Source organism: Myxine glutinosa, chromosome 6 (assembly GCF_964187855.1).
Source record: "Myxine glutinosa chromosome 6, kmMyxGlut1.1, whole genome shotgun sequence".
Classification (NCBI taxonomy): domain Eukaryota; kingdom Metazoa; phylum Chordata; class Myxini; order Myxiniformes; family Myxinidae; genus Myxine; species Myxine glutinosa.
In genome coordinates this window covers 75,067,598-75,090,245 of record NC_136266.1, presented here as the reverse complement: position 1 = coordinate 75,090,245, position 22,648 = coordinate 75,067,598, and the positions used below count along the sequence as shown (strand labels likewise).

General features: G+C 43.8%; 1 protein-coding gene across 1 annotated transcript in view; it reads right to left on the bottom strand.

Annotated features, from left to right (window-relative positions):
- The window catches only part of LOC137429981 (inactive dipeptidyl peptidase 10), a 380,373-nt gene that overhangs the window by 111,110 nt on the left and 246,615 nt on the right, over positions 1–22,648 (bottom strand). The window contains exon 10 of the mRNA XM_068120409.2: positions 8,485–8,639. Within this exon, the coding sequence (XP_067976510.2) occupies positions 8,485–8,639 (155 nt within the window). The remainder of the gene's footprint in view (positions 1–8,484; positions 8,640–22,648) is intronic.

Here is a 22,648-nt window from a genome sequence, read left to right as displayed (position 1 = left end):
CATCTGCATAAGCCGATACAACTACTGAAGGACTCCCAGGGGATACAGTCACTCCTGAAATATTTTTCCTAAATAAAATTAGGAGTGATTCCATTACCAAGGAAAATAATAACCCAGAAACCGGGCATCCTTGTCTCGCCCCTCTTTGAACCTGTACCGGAGAGCTGAGTTCGTTATTTATTTTAAATAAACTAAATATATTGTTGTACAACAAAGTCATAAAATATTATCTCAAAATCTTTTTCCAAGCAATCACATTCCATTAAATCTCTGATCAAAAAAATATTATCATAAATAGATCTGTTTGGGATGCAGTAACTCTGATCATGGTGGACTAGATCACCGATTACCGTCTTCAACCGACTGGCCAACACTTTTGACAATATTTTGTAGTCCGTACATAATAACGAGACCGGCCGCCAATTCTTTATCTGTCGTAGATCTCCAGTCTTTGGAATCAGCGACACCACTGCTCTTCTGAAGCTTAGTGGGAGTTCTCCAAGCACCACGGATGATTCCAGGACATTCAATAATTCAGGGCCCAAAAGGTCCCAAAAAGCCAAGAAAAATTCTGCCGGTAGGCCGTCAATCCCAGGAGCTTTCCCCGAGTCCATTTCACTTAGGGCCTGCGTTAGCTCAGGCAAAGTAATTGTTGAATCCAGGCCCAGGCACTGAGGCTCAGTTAGGGATGAAAGGTGAGAAGTTAAAAATTTCATGGTTTGCTCACAAACATTTTGTTTTGCATAAACTTTTGAAAAAAACTCTCTAATGCACAACCTTACATCTCCAGGGTTGGCAACCCTGTTTTCCCTAAAGTCTTGTACAGAGAAAAGGGTTTTGGGTGACTTATTTACAAAATCCATTTGGAAGAAAGATTTACTAGGGGTGTCTAATACCTTTAAATTGTTTATTCTTAATCGGATTAACAGGCCTGCTGCTTTCTCCTGAATCAGCTCTCTCAGTTGAGCCTTCTTTTCAACCAATAACCTGTGGTCTCTTCTGTTATTATCTTTAGCCAGTTTAAGGTGGGTTTTCGCGGGACACGCGAACGGTTCGCGAAGGATGTGAATGTCGAAAAAATGGCAAAGTCCAACATTTTTGAAATTCCCGCCGAACAAAAAACGACTCCTGCGAACAATTGACGACGCTTCCGAACCCCCGCGCATGTTTGGCGAACTTTTGGAGCCTAAAATACGAATGTTGGACTTTGCCATTTTTTCGACATTCGCATCCTTCGCGAACCGTTCGCGTGTCCCGTGAAAACCCACCTTTACACTCTAACCATATAATATCAGCTTCTAAATAAGCCATTGTTATATTTTTACGTCAGTTTCATTTGAAACAAACTGCGGACAAAATACTCAATACACTCAATTCAAAACAAAACACTAATCTGAGTTTTTGTGTTATCCCACCATGATGCTAAAGAAGAGAAAGAGGGCTTTCTTGAAAGTTGGATGACCCAAAAAGTACGGAAGGCGTCTTTAAACAAAGCATCTTCGAGAAGACTGGTATTGAATTTCCAGTATGCACTTTTGCATAAGGGTTGAGGGAAAAAGAGGCCCATGGTAACTAAATGATGATCAGAAAACAAAGCTGGAAAATGATTTGGAGAGATAACCGCATTCCTGAACTGTGAGTTTATGTACCAACGGTCAAGTCTAGCGAATGTCATTCTCCCATTGGCACATCGTCCCCAAGTATACTCAGATTTGTTGGGGTAATGTAGCCTCCATGCATCTAGCACACCCACTGCCGAAAAATAATTTAACAAATCAGTACTACCTTCGGGATGAGGTTCTGCTGTATTTCGGTCTATACTGGGTTCAAAGGTGCAATTAAAGTCACCCCCCATGCAAATACAATTATTGAGATCTATCGACTGCATGTGTCGAATCAAAGATGAAAAGAAAGCTCTTCGTTCCACACTCTCACTTGGTGCATAAACGTTGAATAGTGTAAAACGAAAATTATTAATGACCAGTTACAGTGAAATAAACCGGCCTTTAATCACCTCCTGGAAGAGGCATGACTCAGGTACTAGGCCTGGTCTGAGTAAAAAGGCTACACCAGCAGCAGAAGAAGACATGTTACTAAAAAAACATTGTCCCTTAAAGAGGCGACACCAGTTGTACTCCACATTTTGAATTATATGGGTTTCCTGGAGTAAGAGTACATCAATTTTCTTGCGCTCAAATAAACTTTTCACCTGAACCTGGCGATTTTGGCTTGCACCTCCGCCGTTCATATTTAAGGTTCTAAAGGTGATTTTTTTTCATGGATTATCAAAAGGCGTGAGCGGTTGTTGGGAAATCTCGCTCCCTGCTTTTGTAACAGCCTTTCTAAGCCGATGAAACAGTGACCTCGCTAAATGAAATTCATCCGGCTTCCTAATTATGTCCTTTGCAGCCTGGACGAATGAAATTAAATCAGGAAAATGATATTTTACGATCACATTTCGCTGTCGGTAGGTGTCATTCAGAAAATAAATAATAAGTTGAGGGGCTATAGATGACTGATCTGATGAAGATTGAGACAACTCAGTCATCTCAACCTCATCATCTGATTCTGACAAATCAGAAACAGCTCCGCCCAGGTCACATATATCAGTCTGCACCGTCCCCATTTTGATTCCAGCCAAGTCCGAAGATTTGCTGGAATGTTCTATGGTCGAGTCGTCTTCACTCTGGTACCCGGGACATTCAGCAGGAGCTGAAATCTCAGCTTCACCCTCCTGTAGGGAGATGTTCACTGGCTCAGTTGACGAACCGGTGTCATGATTTAGATCTTGCATTGGCAAAGAGGAGCTTGGGGCTGAAACATTCCCATTCCGCTCAGTCTCAGCAGGTAGTGAAGGTGGCGGCTCACTAATGAGCTCACCATCATCTTTAGTCTCGCCATCTACTTTTTCTCCCAAGTTTTCGATGCTGCCCGATAATGTTTGAGAATTAATTAATTCAGGTTCCTTCTCCCTGGTTTCAATACAGCTTGTGGACACCTGAGAAAGACGTTTCAGGGCGTCTTCACCCACACTGTCTTTATCCAACACTACCTTTTCAAAAGTAATGTTGGAGTTACAAGCACCAGGTGCTCTTCGTTTTTTTGTCACCACAATGGGATTTTCTTCCATCTCCTCACTGCACGTAGCATCTGCCACAACAGGTGGGTTATCCGGGATTATTTCATTATTTACCGAATCAGCGGTGTTGTCGTTTTCACGAACACAAACAGGAGTATTATCCCTACTCCTCGTGTGCGAGGGAGCGGCGGTAGGAACCGTTCGGGTATTTCGGTTTGCCTTGTTTCGTACATTAGAGACCGGGGTGTTATCTCTTTTACAATCAGCGTCAGTATGACCTGCTTCACCGCACCTTACACACGATACCTTCGGACAAAACCTTTTCACATGGCCAAAAGCTCCGCAATGAAAACATGTTAATGAGGCCGATGACGCATACATCTGGTAATCATGGTTGTTCACCTTTACCTTGAACGTGATGTTTAACCCCGTGTCATCGCCTCGATCCGGAACCACCATATAAACCTGCCGTCTGAAGCTCATCACGTGTTTCACATGTTCATCATGAGGCCGGAGCGGAATCATTGTGATTTTCGACACCACTGTTCCGTATCGGGACAAAACGGACATCAGCTGATCGCAGGTTATAAATGGGGGTACATTAGATATGACGACCCTCATTGACGGAGTGTCCATAGGCGACGCCAAGACAAAGAGACCTGTCTCTGTGGTTAATCCCGCACTAACAACATCATGAACGAATTTTTCATCGGACACAAATACAACAACTTTTTGATTCATTCTCGACGCTGCTCGTACATTCTCACAATCGATGATTTTCCCCACCGACAAAACAATGTCCTCAGTGGAAGTTCCTTCGGGTGGAACACACACAAATGCATGCCTCCTTATTAAGTTGTCGAATGCCTCTAACCGAGAGCGTGCATTCGCCATCCCAGCGAATTAACACCCCCCACTTGTCCGAACCGGACAAGTAGGTACCAAACCGAAATAAATCAAACTAAAATAAATAATAAATGTGCATTATAAGCACAAAAAGGCTTACAAAGCGTCGTCGAAGTCGGTAGGCCGCACCCAAAATGGGTCCGCTCTCAATCCTCTCTCTCTCTCGAAGACAAAGGTGTAGAAAGGATGAAAAGAAAACGCCAAAGTACACAGGATGGAAAAGGAGAAGGAGGGGAGGGCAGGAGAGGAGAAAATCGCACAAAGGACTCACCACAACACAGAGCAGTTGCTCACAGCCGCCATGACACCACACCCAAATCACAACAGCCAGCAGGGAGAGAGAGAGGGAGAGAGGGAGAGAGGGAGAGAGGGAGAGAGGGAGAGAGGGAGAGAGGGAGAGAGGGAGGGAGAGAGAGAGAGAGAGAGAGAGAGAGAGAGAGAGCACTCCAGCAGCACCTCATTCACCAAGACCCCACCCACCTTCAAAGGGAGTCATGAAACAGCTTTAGCCAAAGAACTAGCACACCGAGTATAAGAACCGTGTCAAAAAACACATAATTAGTCCAATCTCATCAGTAAGCAGAGACTCTGTCGGTAGATGTAAATCCCTCACATTCGCCTCTGTTATAATCATGCTCTCATTTCTTTTATTTTCAGATGATTCTTCCTGCCACCAGATGTGCCCTTTTCAAACTTCGGTTGCCAAGATATGCCACAATAATGGCTAGGGCCATTTTGTGGGAATTGCTTCTCGCAACTAACCGAGCACATCTACAGTTGTATATAGGGAGTCGATGGACCACGACCGCAGACCACCTGGCACCGACTTGCAGTGTTGAAAACATCTGCTGTGCTGGGAAGCAAGAGGAAGGCCGAATCCTTCCTTAAGGCTGACACTATAAGCCAATTAACACACAATGTGCTGTCAAACAAACACCCACATTCAGTTTAATAAGATAACATGGAACGCACACACTCCCTTATTTTACAACACAACCTTCGTAACCCTAACAACAGAGCTTCAAAGCTAGTATGTGAAGGCTTTGCAACTGATGCAAGCATTAAAGAAAACCTTATTACTCCATAGGTTTCATTATAACATGTTACCTCTAACTTGCATGATTCTTCTCAGCAAGACTCCATAGCCATATTGGGTCCACTTGTACAACAACAACAACATCAACATGCATTTTAAGGCCATTTTCCCTGCTAGAGCGGGGGTTAGCCTTGCGGTCCCCTTGACAATCTTCTCCACTTGTACAATTGGGTCCACTTGTACAATCATCATAATCATCAGTATCTTGTACCATACCCTATGCAGAGCGTTGGTGCTGCCAAAGCAACTAGGCTACGAACCTGGTCGGTTCGTCAATCCGACTCAGGAAGTCAGGGCAGGAATTTGTAATTTGTTCAGCGGGTGACGGAACGCGTACTCTTTGTGAAGAACACCATGGAATTTTTAATGTCCACCAACTAATTCCAGCAGATGGGACACCCAGTTCACCGTCCATTCAAGGGACGACACACACATTGATTAATCACCCTATCTGTGAAACACCAGGATGGTAGTTTAAAGCTGGGCCGAGATTCAAATCCAGGTTAGACAGCTTGGAGGTGAGTATACATACCTCTACCCGATTCTGCCAACAATTTGTACAATACAAAACAGTAAAAGCTGTTTGTTATTGCAATGATTGGCATTGTTATCATTACTATGAAATCCAAAAATATTTTAGACAAGTACACATACATTCAAAGTACACTGCCCCCATGCCAAATAATTAAATATCCTACAGCGCGGCATTGCCGGCGCGCCTCCGGCGCCCGGCAATACCGCAGTGCAACTCATCGAGACTGTATTTGGAGAGAGAGGTGTACACTAATTGATTGATTAATTGTATAATTAAAATCAATAAAAGATTATCACAAAATATTTTCTTAATCAATTGGCTAATAGCATAACTAAACCACTAGTGCTTCATCCGAAGATGTATCTTTTAGAAATGTAATTAAATAAGTCATTAATAAAAAAATAAATAATTAATTGATTCATCAATAAATTAATTAATCGATTAATTGATTAATCAATAAATCAAAAATATCCTTGATAGCCACATCACTTGGTCACTCATGTCCAAATATTAGCTTCCGAGCTCAAAAGGTGCCTGAGATATTGGCCAAATGAGAAAGAAAATAAATAAATGATTAATAATGAAAATAAATAAATAATAATCATTAAAAAATTAAATGATTAATCAATTCGGTAATAGAACACATAAACCACCACCATTTCATCAGAATCTGTAACTTAAAAAAAAAAAAATTGTCATTAATCGAATAATTAAATAATTAATCGATTCATTGATTCATTAATAAATCAAAAATAGCCTTTGCAGCCAAATCACCTGGTCATTGGCATGTCCAAATATCAGCTTCCTAACTCAAAAGGTGCCTGAGTTAATGGTCAGAAGAGAAAGGAAATTCGATTAATTAAATAAGTATTTAATTAATCGCTAATAATTAAATAACTCCTCAATTAATTGATTAATCAAAAAACAAAAAATATGGTTTTTGACAAAGGACTTGCTGAGTATTGTGCCGAAATTTCAGCTTCCTAGCTCAAAGGATGGCTGAGATATCGCCCGGACAAACAAACAAGAAAACAAGAAAACAAGAAAGCAAGAAAACAAACAACCAGAGTGAAAACTGAGTACTCCCTTTCAGCTTGCGTCACTGCCGAGCCCCCTTCGGTGCCCGGCAATGACGTTTTGCAATGCCTGGAGATGGCATAGGAAAGGTGCGGTGTACAACAAATAATCTTTGAGAAAAATTTAGATTGTGTTATGTTTGTAGGGGGTAGACAATGATTATACCTTAGAGCCAGGTAGAGTGTATCGATTAGTGTGCTCCAACTGTCGTTAGGAAGAAGAACCCCCATGTAATAAGTAGGGATCCGGTAGCACATGTGTCGTGGAGGATCGTATCTCCATCCCCATTAGAGGGGTGGGGCTTGTTAATTAGTGAGGGATTATGGGTAATTTATTCCCATGTTTGTAATTGCCTCTGTAATATATTCCTCTGTTCCTTATGACACAGCACAACACACTGAGCCAGAAATCACCCATTAAACACCCTAATTAAAAACCTACCGGAAGCCAGGCATGAAGCATTGTCGTGGATAACACCAACTTGGTGAGCGCACAGGACAGGCAGCTCCGTGGAGACACGCCCAAAGAGCGGTGATTGGGCGGTGATTTGATTGGCAGAGGACTGGTAATATGGAACTCGCTGATAGGGTCAGATATGATGACGTGTTGAGATGACCTCAGAGCCTGGATGATAAAATAACGCTCTGACCGACATTTTGTCCTCTCGCGCCTTCTTGTTCTGGACACAATAGTGCTTGGACCGACATCTTGTGCTACTTCTCGTGCGGGGGATTCACAGCGAGCATTGCTTCTCATGTCGTTTCTCATGTGGCCCTCTTTCTCGTGCCAGGATCTCATTGCGAACGGCCGCTTGTTCTTGGCGCTTCTCGTTTGGGCATCGATAGCGAACGGAACATTTCGTCTCTCCCAGCATCGGCATGCTCTTGAATTGGGATTTTGTGGTGAACGGTCATGTGCCGACATCTTGCTGGTGGTCATGAGGAGGAAGAGCCATGGACTGAGAACCGCGGGTTTCCAAGCAGGAACGGCAAGTGGACAGGCGCGGCCTGTTTGATTCGTGTGCAAGGCCCGGAGTAAAAAGACGTGCGTCGTGCAGTGAGGCCTAGTTTGCGCCAACGACATGCGTTTTCCGCCAAGGCTTCAGACGATTCCTGGTGAGATACACCAGCCGATTTGAGCGAAGTGCGCTGATAAATAACACATATTTATTTTCAATTATATTTCCCTTTGTCTGTTTACTGGGTCTGCAAGGGAGCACTCCAATTAGAAATTTAGTTTATCATGCATTTTCTTTGTTACCGGCATTTCTTTCATAAAACCTGTTTATTTTTGTACATTTTAAACCTGTGTTGTTTGAGTAAATTTATACAGGTATGAAGACGTCGCGTGGAGGCCGCCCAGGTAAGTTTGGCATCACCCCCCTCCCCCCCCCCCCCCTTTCACGCGCGTATAACGAATACCATCATATTGAATTGAACGCCTCGGAGTGTTAAGCTCATTTGGTCATCTGTAGCACCCTGCGGTGTTCACTACAGGGTAGTCACACGACAATATTATTATTACAATTTTGTTTTACAAACCTCCACTTGCTTGCAATTTTAGTAATTTTGTTTTTACAAAACTTATTGCTTTGGTTATTATTTTAGCAAAATTCACCCAAAGGTCTATTCATCTCAAATATATTCCACTGTATATTGACGGACAATAGATCTGCCCCAAAAGCATTGTTGTGAACATCCTGTTCCAGCCTCACAAACAAACAGGCAGGTAGGTTTGAGTGTGCGATGGAGACTTGCACTTATACCAAGAGGTCCAAGAGCTAGGCCTTGCCTTGGGGTAGGAATAGGCATGGCTATGAGGGTAGAGGCGTCCAGTGTACAAAGGGATTTCCATGATGGGTACATCACTGCCATTGATGGTAAGGTAAGCGAGCCAGCGAGCATCCGGTGACCACCAATGAGCAACAGGTCCATGAAGAAGCTCCTCTGAAAAAGAAAAAATCCCCAAACAAGTGAAAATACATTAAAACTTTTCCACTGCAGGTTTGTGTCAAATAAATTCAGTCTGTCTGGGAAACCTCATATTTGCAAGATGTAAAGGAGCACGTTATTGGATGCGTTTGGATGCCAGAATTTAATATGTGGTTCAATTCCCTGAAGAACAACCGGTGGAAAAGAAGAAGCACAAAGTTCAATTTGTACATTGCATCCATCTGCTTCTAACAACCTTTTATAACCTCGACGCCCAACACGTAGGAGATGAAACCCAGGCAGAACAGAGCCGCTGCCAGCAACAATCTCTCGGCTACGACAAGCATGGTACAGCAGTCAAATGCAATTAAAATCCCACATAAAAGATTTAAAACACACGTTATAACAACGGTGATTATAATCAAAATATAATTAAAATTTCACACTAGAGTCACGAGTAAATACACGTGGAAATGACTGTGATCACGTGAATCATATCGATGCCACTTAATGATTATATTTTGCACACAGGTATCGAGGCTCATGGAACAGATTATACTGTAATTCAAATAATTATTATATATTTTATAATTATTTAACAATAGCACTTTGAATATCCATAAAAATCAATTAAAGTAGCCGCAATAAATCCCCAAAAAGCCACACTCCACATGCCCCTCCAGATGCCCTCCACATACCCCTCCAGATGCCCTCCACATACCCCTCCAGATGCTCCTCCACATGCCCCTCCACATACCCCTACACACATCCCTCCAGATGCCCCTCCACATACCTCTCCAGATGCTCCTCCAGATGCCCCTCCACATACCCCTCCAGATGCCCCTCCACATTTACCTCCACATTTACCTCCAGATGCCCCTCCACATTACCCTCCACATTACCCTCCACATACCCCTCTTCATTGCCCTCCACATACCCCTCCAGATGCCCCTCCACATACCCCTACAGATGCCCCTCCACATACCCCTCCAGATGACCATCCACATTCCCCTCCAGAAGCCCCTCCACATACCCCTCCAGATGCCCCTCCACATACCCCTCCACATACCCCCTCCAGATGCCCCTCCACATACCCCTTCACATACCTCTCCAGATGCCCCCACCAGATGCCCCTCCACATACCCCTCCAGATGCCCCTCCATATTTACCTCCACATTTACCTCCAGATGCCCCTCCACATTACCCTCCACATACCCCTCTTCATTCCCCTCCACATACCCCTCTAGATGCCCCTCCACATACCCCTACATATGCCCCTCCACATACCCCTCCAGATGACCCTCCACATTCCCCTCCAGATGCCCCTCCACATACCCCTCCACATGCCCCTCCACATACCCATCTATACGCCCCTCCACATACTCCTCCAGATGCTCCTCCACATACCCCTCCAGATGACCCTCCACATACCCCTCCAGATGCCCCTCCACCTGCTCCCCCCACCTGCCCCGTCCATATTAAAGCTCCACATTACAATTTCAACCTTGCAACGTCCATAGAATATTTATCATCAAACATTTGCATTAGTTTATGAAAACACACCTTCATCACAGAACAATTATTTCGGGTACATCAGGGTGACTTCACGTTAAAGTGTGCAAACATACACGGTATCATGTTGAAAGGCTCTCCACGAAATAAAATCCAATGGGGTTGTGTAAGTGCGACAGTGTGAACTCGATATTAAAATTATCTCTTCCTCAAATAGCCAAACGAAAACGGAGGTAAAGATCATTAAAACGTGAAGAACTCAACCGTAGTACACACCATTCATCTCAGATTTTAAAAGTAAATTCAATCAGACCACTTCTGGAAGGGGGCAAGGGGATCCACAGTGGTCCCCACTGTAAAAAAAAATTCTGTGCAACATTATTGTCAAATTCTAATTACTAACAGTTGCAAGAAAAAAGACCTTTTTTAGGAATTATTATTTCTATACAGGGTGTGTTTCTATACGTGGTGTGTCAAAAGTATACTAGTGGGGCGGCTTAGCCCAAGTATTCAAAAGAATTGTGCATTTTGTGATACAAGCACCAAATTTGGCACAAATGTACATTAATATGTTGCGAACATTTTCAGATATTGGGCCACTTGAAATTCCGTAATTTTTTTTTTCAAATTTTTTCAAATTTCGTAATTTCAAATTTTTCGGGTGACACCGTCACAATTTCGGTCTTCGAGGCCGGCCGATATAGTGGGGCGGCTTAGCCCAAATATTCAAAAGAATTGTGCATTTTGTGATACAAGCACCAAATTTGGCACAAATGTACATTAATATGTTGCGAACATTTTCAGATACTAGGGCATGCCCGTACTATATCTATATCTAAAATTATATCCCCCCCTCTATTTACATGAAATGGTTTGGTTCATGAAATGTTTTGGTTCATTCGCAACGCCAAAGCGAACGGCGAACGCTTTACATGAAATGGTTTGGTTCATGAAATGTTTTGGTCCATTCGCAACGCCAAAGCGAACGGCGAACGGCTTGCGAGTACAGTGACAATCCCCCCGGGGTTTTAATTAGTTTTAAAACATCGTTTAACGCCAACATAGCGCCAACATAGTTTGCCGACGGGAAATAAATGAATACGCTCTCAAATGTGCCATCCGAGGCAGAGTGTGTTCGCCACGTTCGGCACACGCGATAGCTCGCTGCTCTCTGATTGGTTGAATCGTTTTTTGGACATAGCTCGGTAAGTAATTGTCCGATTAATATGAAACCTTGAAAAGGCACATCCTCGGGTCCCCAGCAATATACCTGGCAAGTTTAAAGTATATCGGACCCGTGGTTGTCGAGAAACAGCGGTCACAGACAAACAAACGTACAAACAAACAAACGTACAAACAAACAAACGTACAAACAAACAAACGTACAAACAAACAAACACACAGAGATTACTGGAATTGTAGATAGATTGGGCCACTTGAAATTCCGTAATTTTTTTTTTCAAATTTTTTCAAATTTCGTAATTTCAAATTTTTCGGGTGACACCGTCACAATTTCGGTCTTCGAGGCCGGCCGATAGACAAAGTGTGACCGGAAGGGACGAGGTTCTCCTGACCACGTGGCCCTCGATCTGGGAAGCGAGAGGCGTTTCATTAGTGGACGCGCCCCTCACGCCCGATTTTCGGGCGGCCCCGGCAGGCCGTTTGTTTTGACGTTCCGTGACAGGCCCCGCACCCCCACCTCCGGGCCGACCGGAAGCTTGTGCTGAGTACATTATACCTGAACAACTCAGTGAGGCAGAACACAGCAGTGCACACCAGGGTGACCCCTTCAGTGCATAAACCAATTAACCTGTCCACTGCAGGGCATATAGAAATGAAGTTATTTTCTGCATATAATAATAATATAAGTTCAGTTCTATATAACAATTTCTGTTATCACCACTACCACTACAACTACCACTACTACAAGTTGTGTCTGGAATTTTGTGGACTAACAGACAAACAGACATACAGACAAGCTGGGATCAAAACATTACCTCCTTCCACCATTGAGTGTAGAGGTAAACATCATGGAAATTATATCATGCCCTGGATTTAATTCATGCTTACCCGTGTATTTGCTTCACTGGTTCACAAGGTCTTTTGCATACATGTAATTCAGACTCTCGTCTTCATTGCTGACCACACAATGTTCGCAACATATTAATGTACATTTGTGCCAAATTTGGTGCTTGTATCACAAAATGCACAATTCTTTTGAATATTTGGGCTAAGCCGCCCCACTATATCGGCCGGCCTCGAAGACCGAAATTGTGACGGTGTCACCCGAAAAATTTGAAATTACGAAATTTGAAAAAATTTGAAAAAAAAAATTACGGAATTTCAAGTGGCCCAATATCTGAAAATGTTCGCAACATATTAATGTACATTTGTGCCAAATTTGGTGCTTGTATCACAAAATGCACAACAGGTTTGCTATGCTGCTACACTATACAGAATTTTTTTTCCAGAAAATTTCGGATTCAGCTAAGGTCACTCACTCTACCTTGGACATGCTGCTACTACTTTCCCAACAATGGATTGAGGCCCTCAATGTCAGACATGAGGTCAGGGCCATCTCTTTGGACATATTTCAAGTTTTCGATAGTCTGGCACCCCGGCCTTAGTCTCCAAACTGTCTGTCATGGAATCCAAGGCCAACTCCACTCTTGGCTTACTGACTTCCTCGACTCTCATAGCCGACGTGTGGCTCTCAATAGAATACTTTAATTTCCTCTCCCTGTCAAGGCTGGAGTGCCCCAAGGCAGTGTTCCAGGCCCAGTCCTATTCCTGATCTTCATAAATGATCTTGCTGACTCTCTACAAAATCCCCTTTATCTATTTGCTGATGAGTCCACCTTTGCCATGACATCCCTCATCCTTCTGGTAGGCAGGCTGCAGCGTCTTCCCTCTCTTCAGACCTTGAATAAATCACAAGCTTGTCAAACACTTGGAATATGTCTTTCAATCCTGAAAAAATCCCGCATTCTAATTCTCTGAAAGGACTGTATGACAAACCCTTCGATCTACTTTCTTAACAAGCCTCCAATCACCCAAAAGTTCATTCACTCAAAACTCAAAAGTCACTCAAACTCATGGTTCTCAGTGTCAGCCATGATCTTTCTTGGGCAAACCACATTTCAAAGTTGGCCTCCAAAGTCAATTGCTGACTGGGCATCCTCTGTTATACAATGTCCTTCCTTGGCACACCTGAACTTCTATCCACCTACAAGGCCTTCATCTGCAGCTTGATGGAGTACGATCCTCCCCTGCCTCACATCTTGCTCAGCTTGATGCCATGGAAACCAACGCTTTCAAGATCATTGGAATCTCCCACGATGAGACTTGTCTCTGGGCCTATCACTTATACATCGAAGACAGGTCCGGTAGCCTCTCTGTCTTCTTCGGCCTCCTTTCTGGCATTGCATCCTCTGCCCCTCCATGCTTTGTCTCACTCAGGTATCTGCAGGGCACACCTGGTTGACCAGCAACCCCCTTTCAGTGAAACTCCCAAAATCTAGAATCATTGCTGACCTCCACTCATTACCGGTGGACAGAGGTTATGTCTTCACCCACATCTGCCTGGTGTCTGTCTGTGAGAAGGATATCTCAAAAATTAATGGACAGATTTGGACGAAATTTGGTGGCCAGGTTGGGCGTGTGACAAGGACGAATTAATTAGATTTTGGTGAAGATCTGGATCTGGAGAGATCACCATTGAGAGAAAGGGCTAAAAACTATCTATAGCAGTATATTTCAAAAAGTTGGCAAAAGATTATGACAAACTTGGTGAAATAGTTGCGTAAGTGACAATAATAAGCGGATTAGATTTTGGTTCAGGTCCGAATCCTGATCCGGCCTATCAGTGGGATACAAAACGTAAACTGTTCACCCTGGTGGGGGTATGCTCTCTACCGAGTGCTGTTCTAGCTTGTTTCTCTTTTTTCTTGCATGTGGAATCAACTTCCACATTCTCTTCAATCTCATTCTTCCCTCCAAATCTTCAAGACAGCTGTTCACCACAATCTCAGATCATCCCCGATCCACAAACATGATTTTAAAATCCCCATTTAACCACTCCCCTCCCAAGCCCTCCCTCCATCACCCAATTTTTTTTTCCAGTTTTTCCTTCCTTAGAATTTGCTTCCGAATTCATCATGTCCACCATCTGCATTCTCCCATAACCCTCATCCTTACCCGCATCCATTGTTGGCCCCATATACATCAATTTTATCACTCAGCCCTGCTGTCAGTGTTTACCCCTTTCTCTTTCTGCTGTTCGTTCTGTTATGATGCGTCCTGGTCCGTTCTCTTTTAGGTCTTCCACGAGACTCAACTTTGTATGTAAAAATATAGCAGAGAGAGGGGTGCTGTTGTGCGTTATATGGTGTTATACCGAACATATGGTGTTAACATGTGATGGAGTGATTGCCATCACCAGTCAACTGTTACCCCTAACGCAGTGCACAATGACTCGATAGTGTAGTTTTAGATATAAAAAGTCTGTACTCATTTTATGGAGAGCCCCTTTGTATACCCACAGAACACCTCCAACACACAAAACCACATCCTCTCCAAAACCCCAACCCCATGTTCACGATCCATTTTCCACCAATGCCCGAGCTGCCTTTATGTCAGAACACTACCCATCAAGCTTTTTGATTTCCTGTGGGAAGACAATCGCACACAAGCAAATTGTCCCTGGAAAAAAAAAGAAGAAAGAGCTCAGCAAAGCAAGGTCTGCTATTATGGTCAGATTAGGGCAGGCCAAGGTTATTGGAAAATGGTCTCGGTGGTACTCAGCCGAGCTATGCGTTCTCGGTAGAGAACGCCCCCCTATTGAAGGCAGCCGTCTGGCTCATTTGCAATGGCACGATACTGTAAACACTTGTGGACAAAACATTCCACGACAAGTTTCATTCCTGAATTTCGCATTGCAATCCTTACATTGTGCTGATGGAATAAGCAATGGAAAGGTTTTTTGTTGATGGACGCTAAGGTTGGACTCCGTATCTGGAATGGTTAATTCACATCTATGGGAGTTTCTTTTTTCCTTCCTCTCTCCTTCTCTCCCTCCCTTGTCCACTATCTCTAATGGATGGGCAAGGAGAGGAGGGAGAGGGTTCATAATTCCACCATTTGTGGGTAAGTAATAAATATCTAACCGTAAAGTCATATCATTTAGTAATCAAAGACATTTTGAGGTTGCTAGTTGTGGTGAATTGTCCTCATGCATTATCAAACAGAACTTATTAATCATTTGCAGTAACCATAATTATTTGTATAAAGACACTTCAAAAGGCACCACTTGAGGGCACCTGATCCAAAGCAGCAAGTCCATTAAGGTGCCAACATGATGGGTAACCTTCAAGTATTCAATCAATCACAGTCTGTGCTAGCAAGGAATCAGAATTCGCCAATAAGAAACGAGGTAATTAGTCATGCTTGCAGTCAAGGGTGTCACACGGTAATTGAGTTACTGTGTAACAGTCTCGCTCCACCACTCCAAATGACAAGTTGTGAGCTGCTCTTTGTGGTGCTACAAGGGTAGTGTGTGGATTCATTGTGCACAAGTAGCTATGCACTCGTCTCGTTCTTCATTCTCAACCAGCAGACAAACATGGTGACCCCGCTCCAATGTATGACTTGCGCCGTGCGTAGCTCGCAACAGTTCTTGTTCTGGGGGTTTTATCTCGAAAAGACTCTCCCACAAGCTGCACCATGGCACGTGCTCTCGACCTGCATTTCTTTCCCAAATCACATTCCGTCTTGACATCAGAAAGCTGAGCTCATCAGCTTGCATGTTAATACAAAGCCTCGTCCAAATAAATCACAGACAACTGACAAACTGAGAATTCAAGTTACAACTGACAAGTAAGCCTGGTATTGGCTTATCGGTTAAGGTGGCTGGTTTGAGATTTAGGGTTCTGAGATTGAGCCCCCGCCTGTCGTTGAATAAGCACCAGGTGGTTGACTCAGCCTGTCATCCTTCTGAAGTTGGCAAAATGAGTACCGGCTTACTGGTAAAAGGGGGATTTGCATCAGCAGCACAGCTGCACCCCCAGAAGATTATGTAGCCAACCAGTCACAGGCTGCATACAAACCACCAACCACCACTGACAAGTGCCAAGGTATCCACTCTGTTTCAGTCTTCTCCTTCAGTTTCATTCTGGGCTTGTGAGTGAGTGCTGAGCAAGGGATCCTCGTGGCCAAACACTTCAAAAATGTTCATTATGGACAAAGTGAAGAATCTGTTTAATGGGTTAGGGACAGGTTCATTATAGACAGGTTAATTCCCCTATGATTATAGCTGGGTTAGTGCCACCGTAATTACGGATGTGTTAATTCCCCCAGAATTACAGATGGATTAATTCCCATCGAACTGGCTTATCTTAGTATAACTTGTAATACTCTCTTCCCACCAGGAGGGGCACCTTACAACTCCACATATGTACTTTATATTCCCGCTATGCGCGCTTACACGATGTGCCCCTTCTCCCCCAGAAACTATGATTTTTCTTACCACCTAAAACACACTTCGAGCACAATTAACAGTTCAACTTATTCTCTCCAGCAATTCAGGATTGCAAAGAAATCAAACAAACACACACCAAACAAACATACCAACTGGAGCAACACTCGGTAGAGCGCGTACCACTGCCAGGCTGAACAGTTTACATTTTGTATCCCACTGATATGTCAGATCTGGATCTGGACCTACAAAATCTTATCGTCTTGATCTTGTCGCCTGCACAACTTATCCACTAAGTTTCATCCGTCCACAACCTTTTAAGATATAATGCTGCATGCCGTTTTTGCCCCTATCTCTCAATAGTGAAGAATCACTGAAAAAATAGTATCCAGATCCAGATCTGAATCTTCACCAAAATCTAATCATTTCGTCTTTGTCATACACCCAACCTATACACCAAGTTTCGTCCGAATCCAACAATATCCTGTTCACAGCCAAACAAAAAAGAAAGATGTCGTGCAGAGCAAGATACTTGCAAAAACCCGAAAAAATATTTGACTTTAAAAATAATTGGTGGTTGAATTCAGTGAACCGATATGAAAACCTCTTCAAATATCAAGTTAATTGGATGAAAATTGAGGATTTTAGAAATCCCACCTAAATTATTGACCTTTGACCTATGTTGACCTTTTGACCTTTTCAACTCAAAGTAAATAGGTTACTTGCTTATGACGAACTCCACCATTTGGTAAAATCTTGTGAAGATTGGTTTGAAATTGTTACCTGTAGGCGTTTGACATACAAACAGACAGACAGACAGACAAAATAATGCACGCAACCAACCAATATACTTGAAAATCTTAGATTTCCACAAGTAACAAACAAACAGACAGACAGACAGGGTTGAATAGATAAACTCCGCCACCGAACGTGGGCAAACATCGATAACTGACAAACTGAGATCAATAACTGACAAACAAGCATATAAAAACAAACACACAAACATATCAGAAAACACACATACATACCAACAAACATACCAGCAAACGTACCAAAAACATACCAACAAACAGAATTGGTCTGAATTAAAGAATAGATAAGAAAAGGACTGAAAGAGTGTGAGCCAAGTATTTTAGGAATTGTGTGGAAGATCTTCAAAACTTCATGAACTCTCTCCCCTGAAAGGTTTGATTCCATTTTAGAAAAAGAGAAACTCTACACCAAGGATCGCGACACACATTTGATACGTTCGATTCCACTCTGTGGCATGGCTACAGGCATTTCTTCTGTTTTTGACAGATGCTCTGCACCGTTCCCATTCTGATTCGCTCCGCATTCAAAACCTGATGGACATGACTGGATAAAAATTAAACTGGAGCAAACTACAGACTTGGCATTTAATATGGAATTATTTTTTTTTGACTTGGGTTTACTTTCTGAACTCAGTATATCAATCTGGTGAGTTTATTTTACCCCTCAGTGATGTCTTTGTTGAAAGAACCATGTCACTGATTGTCTTTCGCAGCAAGAAGTCAATAACAGGATTATATCACAGGTGGCGTGACAAAATGTAAGGACAGGTACATTTGACGATTGGCTTCACAATCGGGTATATAAGGGTTGTTGCGTTCTGTATTAGTGGAAAACAACTGCTGCACGTCTACAAAAGTTATTGCTGCTTCCTCTGGAGATGGTCCTTCAACTTGACAATGCTGTTTGTCATGGAGTGGTGGCTTTACGAAATTCTGGCATGAAACAGCGTGCTATTGCTCGGCAGTATGGCATCACTCAAGGTCAGGTGTCAAAGATTCTGAAACGAAATGCTCAGAGGGGTGTCCCTACTCCAATACCGAGGCTAGGACGTCCTATCCATGCAGAACCACAAGGAGAGATGATCGCCAGCTGCACCGGTTAGTCTGCATTGGCCGTACCAAGTCAGCTAATTGGCTTAGGGCTGAGTGGCAGCAACTGACAAATGTGCCTGTATCCAGAAGGCTATTCAACCAACGACTGGTTCAAGCAGGCTATCGTGCCAGGCGTCCCCTGAGAAAGCCACGCCTGACCAGACAACACAGCCAGTGCCGATTGCAGTGGGCCAGAGAGCACCGTCAATGGCAGCCAGGACACTGGAATCACGTGACCTTCAGTGACGAGTCTAGATTTCTGGTCTATTGTCAAGATGGCCACGTCCGAGTGCGCAGACAAGTGCATGAAGCCCACAACGAAGATTGTATAGTGCCAAGAGTCCAAGCTGGAGGTGGTGGGGTGACCGTTTGGGCTGCTTTTCATGCAGGGGGCAAAACTGACCTGGTTGTTCTGAATGGAAACCTGAACCAGTTCAAGTACAGGGTCATTCAGGAAGGAACATTGCTTCCATTTGCTCGTGCAGCCTTTCGAGGAAACTTTGTCTTCCAAGATGACAATGCACGGCCTCATCGTACTCGCATGATCCAACACTTTCTTGCTGACCATGGTGTAGAGCATATGGAGTGGCCTGCCATGTGCCCGGATATGAATCCTATAGAGAACTTGTGGGCAGAATTAACGTGTCAAATCGACAACCTGGACCAGCAGCCTACCTCTGTGCATGAATTGCAGCAGACTATTGTCACTGCACGGCAAGCGATTCCTGTCCAAACCTTGGCAAATCTCGTGAACAGCATGCCTCGACTTGTACGTGCTCTCCTGAATGCTCGTGGGGGTTACACGAAGTACTGAACTGTAATTTTACTGTCCGTAATCCCAGTCATAATTTAGCTTTTGTTTTTGTTTAAATTTTTTTTGGCTAATGTGCAAAATAAAGAGATACTTCTGGAAAACGTACAGAAGTTTAACACAGTACTGTCCATGAATTGAGTTCGATATCAGTTTACATCACTTTCAAGGATCAATTTATTTGCTTCGATGTGTTGTGTTTTTTTTTTCTTTTAAAGGTCACATTAACAAAATCTAGAATAATTTCAACATAATTCCAATGAACTTTTGGTTCTAAGTCATCTTGAAAAGTAAGTTCACCCCCACAAAAAAAATATTCCATATTAAATGCCAAGTCTGTATATCAGTTACAACTGTCATCCCAAACAACTGACTATTTTTTCTTTTTACACTACCCTTAATACTATTATGTTTGTGGGGGGTAGATGAAGGAATACCGTTGGAAAGGTAGCACTGTATAATTGTAGCATGGACTGTGGACGTGTCGGAGAAATCTCAATGTACAGTAAGTAGGGAAACTGTAGCTTAAGGTTGATTATGTGTTCTTCACACAGGGGGTGAAGACATGCTAATTAGTGTCGGGACTAAGGTTAGTTTTCCCCAGTGCGTGATTACCCCCACTGTAATCCTTCCCTTTACTTCCCTTTACACCTTCAAAAAGGGGACCAAAAAACAACAACAACCACGGTGCCCGTAAAGGCCAACCCCCGCTTTGCGGGGAAAAATGGCCTCTAAAGGTGTTTTTTTTTTTTTTTTAATCCTTCTGTTACATATTTATGTGAATGTATGTGAATTACCATTCAGGTCTTTGCTGATCCGTGTGTAGTATATTAAGTTGTTGTGTAGTTGTTGTGGTTGGAGGGTCAGGAGCCCTTCTGAGGGAGTGGCCGGAAACGGAAGTGACCGGAAACGGAAGAAGAAAAGACACGAGGAAAAAAGGACGATTATTATTCTTCCTCGCCCCGCTCCGACAAAAGGTGGGATCGACCTTGCGCTGCGTGAAACAGCGGCGTTCCGAAGCCTGTCTGGCGAGAGGAATTACCGGAATGTGTACCGGCCCGGTGGAGACGTCAAGTTGACGTGGGGCCGTGCATCGAACCCGCGTCTGGCCTCGTTCGCGGCACCGTCCAAACAGACGCGTGCGGGTCGCACGTTGGGGCCTAACGTGCCTTGCAAGCGGCGTGGGGGTGGCTTGCTCTACCATATCCGCTTCGCGTGGCCACGAGGGGCTGCAGCCTCGGTGCCTGGTACGATACCTGCCCGGTGGAAAAACGTCCACCCGGGGTTCGTTCTACCGCCCGAGTGCGGTGACGGCGACCATCATCTTGGTCAGGAGGGGCCCAGAGACATTGTGCGGGACCGAGACCAAAAGGGTGTCGTGAGTACTCACCGGGACACACGTATATAAGATGGCCATCTTACTCATAGGAAAGTGCTTGTGAATTGGGAATTGTTGATGGTGGTATATGGTTGATTGCTCGGGGAAAATCTCCGTGGTTGTGTCATTGCAATTGTATGGTCATTCCCATTGAAATATATCCTTGAACGTCAGTTGTCTCCTGGGGTGAAATTCATATGGATTGCGTGGCGAAAGCGCATATTTAATACAGCTTTCTGGCGAAGTTCCTCTCACGGTCCGGGGGTCACCGAGACCAGGTATTCACCGAGGGGACCACGTAACACTTCCCTTTACGTTTTGCTTACAAGGCCATCAATGAAAACCTCATTTTTACAATTACCACGGCCGGCCATGAAAGCCACCGTTAAACCATAACAACCGTCCATTGCAAGCAAACAGGTTCCCTGACACTACGCCCCTCCCCTAATGGACCTAACAGGCGAAAGCCCTGCCTACGGTAGGCGGAGAATAAGGGGGGCGGTCAGGAAAGCCGGCAGGCCACGCCATGAGGGACATGATTGGACAAATAACGTGGGTGGGACGAACTGGGAGAGAAACGACCCGATTTGCTCACCTGAGTGAAGAGGAAGAGTGCGCTTAGTTTGTCACAGACTCTGAGATCAGACAAGATGCTGGCCATTTTGGTTGTGTTGGTGCGCTTTTGAGGAGAGGTGGTGCAACAATTGCAAATGAGGTTTTGGTGACTGCTGGGCTCGTGGTGGGAGCTGGGCTGGGGCCGTGCTGTGCTTGCCAGGCTAAGGAATCGAAAGGAGGCCATCTTGACTCCTTGCCTCAAGCCTGGGCATTTTCGACGCACAGCGCCGTCACCATTTAGGGGTTCTTCGACGCGCGGGCCTTTCGTCGGCCATCACCACCTTGCACTGCCGACCTCACCAAAAGAACTCGTTGGACAAGCTGTGCCAGCACTAAAAAAAAGGACATTTTATTTTATCTTTCCCCTGTGTGTCCGTCCTTAAGTCAGTCTGTGTGAGGTACCTCTGTAGGAATTCGTTTTTACCACAACCTTTTATTTCGACATTTTCATTCCGTGCTTTATTTTTATTAAATCCTCATTGTTGTATTTTCATTGTCTTGTTTGCATGGTGTTGGGTTCGGGAATAAACCCGTGTGTTCCGTCAGATAAACGTCTCGCATCCTTTCATCCCGCGCGTGTAAAATAACCACCATATATTCGGCTGCTCGCCTCAGATGTTAAAGCAGTTCGGCTATTCGTCCAAGGCTGGTCTTACCGAGCTACGGACAGGACAATACTTACCAGATATAACTGGCATTCTCAGTTTGATAGTTATGAATGGTAGTCCGAAGGAGGATTAACAACCCTCATACCATTTGTGTGATTTACTGGCATGTCCTATTTGATTTCATATATAGTTTCTCCTGGATCATTATGATTATCGATCCGAATGAGAATGCCATTTGATTATGTGGGAGAAGGAGTCAGTGCATCATGAAACATGTTTATTTTTCAGAGGGTTTATGAGCTGCTGGCTTCATCTGTCCTGAGGGTATTAAAAAAACCCTTGTGGTATCAACTCAAAAGAAGAAACCTTGTGGCCAATACCACGGTACGTACAATTGACCGCAGTGTATCATTCGTGCTCATAAGTCCACAAAAAATATGAGCCTCCCAGGAAATTATATCAAATTTTTTTGAAGCTGCGAAAGGTCATACATGTGCAGATGTTATACAACCAGGTGTGTAAAATGCCCAACCTTGAACCAATGAGAACATTGCACCAATTCATACCTATACAGATGCAGAAGGGACAAATAATAATTCTCTATTTGTGGTGATCATTGGCAGTTCTTAAGATTGGCACTTCTGAAGATACCAGTCAATGTGTTATAATATAGCAAATCAAACAAACCGATTGAGGACATGGTATATTGAGGACATGGTATATT